The following is a 9,669-nucleotide window of genomic DNA, read 5'->3' on the forward strand; positions in this document are numbered from 1 at the left end:
TACGTTATCTGCCATACTTGATGAAAAGCTTATGTTAAGAATAAAGGCATTAAATAATACATCTATATACTATTAAGATACTTTCATGAAAAATATTTAACCAATAATTAACTATGTTATCAAATTGTATTTTAAAATATATACTTATTTCTGCTTATTAGCTTGAATAGTATTGGCAAGGAACTTTATTTAGCTTTCTCTATTAGAATAAAACATTTGTGTTAAGCCATTTGTGGAAATACGCTTACCCTTTTATCAAGCTCGATTTTTTGTCTTAAATAAATATACCTGAATTCTAAATATGTCCCATTTCTCAATCCTGCATGCTACACCTTCCATCAAGCCCAAGCATTCTCCCTTACTGATGTGTTCTCATAAATAGATACTTGCTATCCAACAAATAGTTTATTCATCAAAGAATTTTTACTGCTAGGGTAAGTCATTTACTGTTACTATTATTGTTGCTGTTTTAAATAAACCAAAGTGGACGTTCCATTTAAAATATATATACATATATTTCCAATTTGGAGCTAGTAAATAGAGGACAAGCTTTGAGGATGCATTCTTAATTTTTTAGGTCACTATTTTATCATTAGGAAGTTCTTGCTTTTGTGCAGCAGTAACATTCTGTTGCTTGAAAGAGTTCTTGCAGCTTCACAAAGGATACTGACTAACTTACCAGGGGTAGTTTAACACAGGCTAAATCTGGCCGGCACATAGAAGCCGACTTCACTTGGCATTTCTCCTTTGTCTCTCTGCTGAGATTGTCCTCACAAGTGGCAGCTGTGAAGGCCTCTTAAATTGCACTCCATTCTAACTCCATCACAGACTTCTGCCTATAGGCATAAGTGTCAGCCTTTCCATTTCTAGAATATCGTTTCCTAAGACAATAGCTTTTAACTTTTTTTCCCTTGCCTTTTAGTAAGATTTTCTTTGTGGACTAATAAAATTTGCTCCTTTTACAGAGGCTCATTTAACACTTTTGAATTTATTTTCCTAGTCACAATTCTAAGATTAAAAATAAAAAAGCAATATTCCGTTTTTAAAAAGTTCTTAAGTATAAGGTGGACTTTTACAATCAGTTTTACCCCTCATGTTGTACCAAATCTGAAATCTCAGGCCAAATTCCACAAATGGTCTAATATTTTCAAATTTTTCTGTTTGGACATATACTTTAAAATATTTTAAATTTAAGTTGGAGAAGTATTAATATTGAAAAAAATTGATATATTTCCCTCTAAACTTATTTAAAGACAAAAGCATCGTAATGAAGAAGAATCACGTGGTTTGAACCTTTGCCTCAAACCAGGACTGAGGGAGCTCTGGAATGCCTCACTCGGCTGCGTCTCAGGCCGTTTCCCCGAGACAGCCCTGTGCACTTGTTTAATCCTCAGGAGACGTGAAGCAGACGACCATAATTCTATACTAGTATTCTTGATAGGGTATCTCAGGTTCTTGCTGAGTAACATATTTCTAAAATGCTATCCCATTCTTATAACGACTATGTGCTTTGCACCTCTCACAATTTTTGTTACTTTTCTCTGGGTAAGTTCTAACTTGTTGAGTATAAATCATCATTTTTTCCACTTTTATAGCACCTGTTTATAAAGCATTCCCCCAGGTCTAACCACCTTCACAGTATACTCAGGAAGTTCATCTTCACAACAGCCCTGTAATGCATACTCATTCCCTCATTTATAAAACCAAGACTCAGAAAGGCTGTGACCTGTCCAGTCATAAAGCTGTGTTTTATGCAAGCAGACTAGAACCCATGAATATCTTTAGAGTCTACATCTAATATACTTTCCCCCAAAATTTGCCAAGCATTATTTTTTTCTGAAAAAGTTCTTAATTCAATAGGACCACTTCTAAAACTAATTTTAATGTACTCATTATTTACAAAATATAAAGTTATAAAAATTTAAATTATGAAAACATAAGCAAATATACTAGAAATTTAGAAGACATATCTCATAGTGTTGAAATACCAGAGATATTTGCATTATAGATAGAAGGAATTATTATATCTATTTAACTTCTAAAGTCATTTTCTTTCATTTAAACTAAATATAATTTCTACTAAATTTTGATTATATTATGTTGCAAACAAAAAGGAAATATTATACTTTCTTTTAAACTCAAAGACCACATAGTTCTAAAATGAATGTGACCGGCAAAAATATTTCTTAGTTCTAAATATAATTTTACTTGGACCAAGTTAAGTGAATGTGTACATTTACTATCACTGTCTAGGTTGTTCAATTAAGGGAATACTTGAACCGATGATAACAAATACAAGATCTTCTAAGAAAGAACGTATATCATTCCGTGACAATCCTGTACAACTCAGTGGTGGATGGGGAAGTGGCAAAAAGAAGATGAAAACTTCAAACTAATCCTTCGAGCTTCATCATTCGAAACCCACGGCACATGGCTTCAAGAGATCTGTGGCTATCTGGTCATGTTACCGACTGGATACAATGTTTGAGAGTACTGTATTTAATTTGTATTAATATACTTATTTCACAATTCTGTTTCCTGATGGACTTCTCTTATTTTCCATCTGTAAAATACAGTTTTGCTGTTGTTCCTGTGTTCATGTGGGATGACTTCCAGAAGTCAGTTCTTGAAACATTGTAATGGAATTTGCGTATCCAATCTCTTTTTTATTTAAAATGTTTATAACACATGTACTAGAGATGATTTTTTCACCAACAATAAATTGTAATACCATAAATATATCATAAGAAAATATAGCTATATTTTATTGGAACATTTATAGTATTAACAGGTTATTAATATATTAATAGATTTTATTTGACTGTATCATTATAATTGTATATTTCAAACATAAATTTTTATATAAAATAATTCAGAATAGAAAATGAAAATAGCTTTTTTGTTTGTCGTCTTAAATAGATTAGAGTTATGGTAAAAATATGTATGTTCCATTTAAATTTAGATGACAGATTTAAATATCAATTTAATGAGTTGGATATTTTATCTGTAATGTTTCATTCTAATCATTTATTAAGGGTAAATGCTCATTGAAGTTCATTAATAATATTCTTCTGATTCAAAAGTACTCTAATTTTTTAAGTGCCTTAACATAATTATTGTTAAAAAATCTTTCCAATTTTTTAAATCCTGGTCTTATAATTTTATAAGGTTAATATATTTTCTAAAACTGCAGATGAGTTTTATTAAACTGTTACTATTGTGTGGTTAATATTCTGTGATATCTTAGCAAGTACAATATGCAAAATGCTGCCTTTGCCTTTCATACCCCTCCGGATCTTTAACTCTGCTGAGTTTGGGGCTTTTTTCAATTCTCCAGTGACTTTTCAGTCTGTTGCTGTGTAATAAGATCCAGTGAGCTTTTGGTTTGTTTTGCTGCTTTCCTTATTCTTTATTGAAATTCTTCATTTTGAAATGATTAGCAGAGTTAGAGATGCATTCATGTAGTTTGCACCCCTCATCTACTTTTGGAGCTCTATTGCATCTCAAGCCTGTAAATGTCTTTTAACTTGATTGAGATGGAAATGTTAACGAGCCTTGAGCTGTCAATTGATAAAGAAAACATCAATTCATATGTTGTGGCCTAGAAATTGAGGCTTTGGAAGTAAGCTCCATGTGTAGTTGTTTTGTGAACGATGTTATGTCATATTTTTACTAATAGCGTCCACAAACCAACATAATGTAATGATGGAAAATATTTTATCTCAGCTTAATGTGAGCCCTACAAGAGAAAACCACATTAAAACTGATATTGATGGGGTTTTATGGTTCATATGTGCAATCAATAACATGGAAAGGCTGGTATAAGAAGTGAGATGCTTATGATTAAACTGCCTTAGAGCCTAAAATAATTTAATCTCTAGTTTGCTTATTCTGTGATCTGTGTAATTGTTTCATAATATTAATTTTGAGGAAGATGATGGGTGTTGATGCTCCTTAAATTTGTAGGTTATGGCTGATTTATTTGTCAATAAAATAGTTTCCTAATTATGGAGTTATACTGGAAGTTCTTTGCAGCATCATTTATTGTGTCCAGCCCTAAAATGGTCATTGAAAAAAATCTTTCAAAGTTAAAAATTACCTTTTTAACACTAATTCATTTGTGCTTATGATAATAGAAAAGGTAAATTTTAAAAGAGAATACATTTTAATTAAATTTTTTCTAATTTTAAAAATTTAATAAAACCTCAAAATAAATCAAAAGAAGAGATAGATACTCTTTCTCCTGTTTTCTTGATGAGATATTAAGACAAATATTTGTCTTTAATATTTGGGAAGGTAGAAATATAAGCTTACCTTGTCACTTAGTTGACTGAATTTTGAATTGACAGTAATGGACTTCGGGAAATGCTACTATTCAAATGAACGTCTCAAAATGGCATTGTGTTTTTTGCTGCAGCCTATGTTTTATGCCCAGCCCCCATTCTCAATTCTCACCTTCCTACCTGGCTGCCTCCCTCAGTGCTATCACAATCATCACCAATCACTTCTAATAAGAATGGCAAAGCAAATCTCTGACCACAAAAAGGCTGATAGAATGTTTGGAGATTCCAGAATGTCTTAACAGGAGAGTTAATGATACTGGTTTATGTGGGAAGCAATCCAAATCCTAATTTCTTATTGTGCTCATGCATTAGTGTTACAGCACTCACATTATTTCCTATAAAGTACAGTTTCCATCATCTTTAGAGGCAAGAAAAATTTTCACCATTTTAAGATTTATGATTCTCATGACTATACTAGGGGCAAGTGAGTTATCTACCGCGTATGCTTTAATTTAGGGGAAGAAGATCCTTAAACTTTCTATAGAATATTGTCTATCAAAGCTAAGTTTTAACTAATCACTAATAGGAGATTTAATCTTACTATTCTAATACAGGATGAAATCCATTACCTACCATGATATTTTTGCCTACCCAGATGGAACTGTTTCTACATTAATTTGTGAGATTCAGAGAAAGCCTCTTTCTAGCAGATAAAAAACTATAATTCAAATCTATGCTGTCCAAAATGTTAGCCATTAAGCCACTGGTAGCTACAGAGTCCTCTTAATATGGTTAGTCTAAATTGAGATATAAAATACACAGCAGGTTTCAAACAGTATGAAAAAAGAATGCACAGTTGCCCTATAATTTTGTATTGACTATGTTAAAACAGTATTTTGGATTAAATATGTATTATTAAAATAATATCATTTGGTTTTAAAAATTGTTAATGGGAGTACTAAAAATGTTAAGTTACATGTATATTTAACATTGCATTTCTATAAATTACCACTGACCTAGACACTATCCTGTGAGGTAAGTGAGTTGTTCAGTTGTGTTGGAGTCTTTGCAGCTCCATTGACTATAGACCACCAGGTTCTTCTGTCCATGGAATTCTCCAGGCAAAAATACTGGAGTGGGTATTTCCCTTCAGGAAGTGAGATCTTCCTGACTCAGGGATCGAACTAGAGTCTTCTGCAATGCAGGCAGATTCTTTACCGTATGAGCCACCAGGGAATCCCTCTGTGAGATAACTTAGGTATAATGTATTGTTGTAGAAAATAATTGATAAGATAATAGATAAAAAACAGTATCTACAGGACACTGTAGTTAAAAAAAAATCCTAGTTTATATGAAAAGGAAACTTTGATTCTGCTAAACATAGTGAATATTATTAAATAAAAAAGAAGAGCCCTCCATTGCAGTTCTAGACTTTAAGATGGCATCATTGCATTTAACTCTGCTTTATTTAATTTAACTCTCATCTGGTATGTGTTTATATTTGTTTATTTTAATTTGATTTTTAATAAGGGATGATCTCACAAAGTCAGGTTGAAGTTACTGGTGGTAAGAAATAGAATTTGCATCCACGTTGTAGTCTATGTTGTATCAGGCTTTCCATATGTATTCAGTTCAGTTCAGTTCAGTTGCTCAGTCATGTCAGACTCTTTGTGACCCCAGGAACCGCAGCACGTCAGGCCTCCCTATCCATCACCAACTCCCGGAGTTTACCCAAACTCATGTCCATTCTGTCGGTGATGCCATCCAACCATCTCATCTTCTGTTGTCCCTTTCTCCTCCTGCCCTGAATCTTTCCCAGCATTAGCATCTTTTCAAATGAGTCAGCTCTTCACATCAGGTGGTCAAAGTATTGGAGTTTCAGCTTCAACATCAGTCCTTCCAGTGAACACCCAGGACTGTATTGCTGTTAATTTTTCAAATGATATGATTTGAAATGTGACAGAGATGGGATCTCTTAGTAGGAGCCATATTATATTTGGCATCATATTATATTATAAATCCAGTTTTAAGACCTAAAACATAAAGGTTGTATAAATGAATCGAATGGATTTGAAAATAACAATTGTAGTGGGTTTATAATGCATGCTTTATGCAGCACAGTCTGACCACCAATCTTCTTTCACTCCAAATATCATGCAATTCATATACTGTTTCTAGGATCCAGAATTTTGCCGAAGTCAAAAATTTAGCGAGGTGAAAAGGTGTGACTTTTCATTTATAACTTGTATCCCTCCCAGCACTTAAGGGCCGGAGTCCTCTGCAGTAGATCTGGAATGGCTACTAGTAGGAAGGGGTCATGAGGACCCTTTCAAGCTCAGTGAGGAAGGGTGCAGGAAGCAGCAGGTAGGAATGCCATAGTTGGCTGCATCTGCTTTAGCACTGAGAGGTCAGAGTGAGGGCTTCTCTGCTGTTTGTCATCCTTGCTTTTGGATAATAGCTAGCCAAGGCACTGAAGAGAGACAAATCCTTTCTATGAAGTTTTAGAGAAAAGTAAACCAATTGAATTAACATTACAAAAGTTTGTTTTTACTATGCGTGTAACTTGCATAGCGTCCCTACATTTTAGGAGATCTTGTTATAACCACTTTTATATCACAAGAGCAATGGTGAGAAGCCACTTCAAATCCATGCTTCCCTTATAAAGGCCTGAATACACCCACCAGTGGTAACCAGGTGAGTGCATGTAAAAATTTATTTAATAATAATAATTTTAAAATAATATTTAAAATTTTTAATAAAACATTTTTAATTCCAATTTTTTTTGGAATTTCTAAAAAGTTATTTTCTCCTACAAAGGCCATACTAGAAACTTTCAAACTTGTTTTATAATTTTCATAGTATTGGTCTAAATCAGCATTGTACAATACAAACATAATGTGAGCCACATATGTAATTTTAATGTTTCTAGTAGCCACATTACAAATGTAAATAGAAATTGATAAAATTAATATATTTTATTTAACTCATATGCAATACATTTTTTAAATTAAATGGAACTATAAGAACATTATCTTACAAGAGATAATTTCTACTCTACCAGTCTCTAAAATTTCTTATCTTGGAGAAAAAATTTAAAAAGTATTAAAAACAAGATGATTCCTGATTATATATCTATAACAATTAGTAATATTCATTGATACACATTCCAAGTCAAATAAATAAGTGTTAATTTTACTGTTTCATTCATTGACGTGGATTTGAGATTTCCTCCCACAGTTATTCAAGATTTCTCTCCCCAAATTCATGTATCAACAGAGAATTACAAGAAGGGAGAAAAGGTGGGTCTGTTTTTCATCTCTCTCTACATCATTAGATTTGGTCTAACCATGGAGGTTCTATTAACTTCAAAATGAAACCATCATTTAGAATAAGTTAGTATAATATATAGTACAAAGTAGGAAATCAGCACATCAATTTTGTTCTGCTCAGTACATATTTTGATATGACATATATGGAAGAAAGTGGGAACACGTTTTTTTGGGTAATCTGACTGTCGTGTATTCTAACCCACACTCTGATACATGACCTGGGACAAGCAGCAGACTCTTGAGTTTGTCTGCTTACCAGTAAATTAAAACTACAACTCATGGGGTGCCGTGAGATCAAGTGACAAAGTACATGAGAAGCCCCTGGCTCAATCCCTTGGGTATCACAAGCACTCAATAAATGGTGGCTTGACACAGAAAAGCTTTCCAAACCAATCTTCCAAAGTTAAACCCCAAATTGGATCAATTCTGCATACTTTATTTAGGAAGTATTTCCATGAAATGACAAAATATTTTTAAAAGATCTTGAAAACCAGCTTTTCAATATTTGCCTTGAAATAGAAGTGGAATTTAGTGTTCCTCCATAGAAAGTGTGCAGAACACTTTGGAAATGTAAAAGGCATACATTGCTAATGGCATGTTAACTTATTTTTTCACATGGACGAATAAAAAATATATTTCTAGAAAACAGGTGGAAACGTCAGCACACAACTCTAGGCAACTCTCTATACTCCAAAATAGACCCAGAAAATATTTCCACTTCCAGGTCCCAAAGGGAATGCCATGTAATTGGCTAGATTGGCTCACAGTTTCCTCCCGTCCCAATTCTCTACTTCCTATGCCTTCTCGTCAGAGGAAAATATTGGCTCATTATCTCTTTAGGGAGACAAAGAAAAACGATATCCATCCCTTGATCTTTTTTCTTTCAATTATTTATTCAGTTTTTTAAATTGAGAACAAAAACATATCTTTTATTATCTTCACAAATATAATTTTAAAAGAGGAGTACATGAATAAACAACTCTACAAGAAACTTTCATTTTTGTATCCTAAAGGGGATTAAAAAATATTTGGGGCAGGGAATTCCCAAGTGAGAATGGACAGGGAAAGAGTGTTTCCTTAACTGACCTTGAAAGAGTCATTGATCTTGAGGAAAGCATTTTAGGATACAGTCTGATAAACGCCTGGAGACAGCAGCCACACGTACAGGGTAATGGAGAATAGAACAGGTCAGGGACTGGACAGAACCGAAAGAGCCTGCTGAGGGACGGAACTCTGGGGAAAGGGACTGGAAAGTAGCTTTGGATAAAGTACCTTGTGACCTGTCCAGTCTAGAGAGTTTAGGCTACATGTGTGATCTCTAGGTGGGAAATTGCTATGTGATAGTTTTCAAAAATTGGAAGGTGTTAGTATTTTCAGACCGGAGAAGGCAATGGCACCCTACTCCAGGACTCTTGCCTGGAAAATCCCATGGATGGAGGAGCCTGGTAGGCTGCGGTCCATGGGGTCGATAAGAGTCGGACTTCACTTTCACTTTCATGCATTGGAGAGGGAAATGGAAACCCACTCCAGTGTTCTTGCCTAGAGAATCCCAGGGAAGGGGGAGCCTGGTGGGCTGCCGTCTATGGAGTCGCACAGAGTCGGACACGACTGAAGCGACTTAGCGGCAGCACCAGCAGTATTTTCAGATAATGTTATTACCAACAATTACTGGCTCATTTCAAAATAATAATAAACATGATTATGCAAATCTTTCCCAGGTAGAGCGAGTGGTAAAGAACCCACCTGCCAACTCAGGATATGTAAGAGACGCAGGTTTGATCACTGGGTCCCAAATATCCCTGGAGAAGGAAATGGCAACCCACTCCAGTATTCTTGCTGGAGAATCCCATGGACAAAGGACCCTGAGGGCTACAGTCCATAGGGTTGCAAAGGGTCAGACATGGCTGAGCACAGGCAAAATACTAACTGTATTCAAATACGAAATGATAGAGTATGGTCGCCTATCACAAAGTCTCTGATTTATGGGGACACTGATTTTTTTTTTTCATTTTTTTAAAAAATTCATGTTAAGTGGGAGAAAAAAAATAAAACTGAAT

At 34.2% G+C, this 9,669-nt stretch overlaps 1 protein-coding gene across 3 annotated transcripts in view; it reads left to right on the plus strand.

Annotated features, from left to right (window-relative positions):
- The window catches only part of LRRIQ1 (leucine rich repeats and IQ motif containing 1), a 230,321-nt gene extending 226,313 nt beyond the window's left edge, over window positions 1–4,008 (plus strand). For all 3 annotated transcript variants that reach the window (XM_060413990.1, XM_012174023.3, XM_012174032.4), the window contains one exon: window positions 2,254–4,008. In XM_060413990.1, the coding sequence (XP_060269973.1) occupies window positions 2,254–2,396 (143 nt within the window). In that variant the 3' untranslated portion in view covers window positions 2,397–4,008. The remainder of the gene's footprint in view (window positions 1–2,253) is intronic.
- The last annotated feature ends 5,661 nt before the right edge of the window (window positions 4,009–9,669 follow it).

Source organism: Ovis aries, chromosome 3 (assembly GCF_016772045.2).
Source record: "Ovis aries strain OAR_USU_Benz2616 breed Rambouillet chromosome 3, ARS-UI_Ramb_v3.0, whole genome shotgun sequence".
Classification (NCBI taxonomy): domain Eukaryota; kingdom Metazoa; phylum Chordata; class Mammalia; order Artiodactyla; family Bovidae; genus Ovis; species Ovis aries.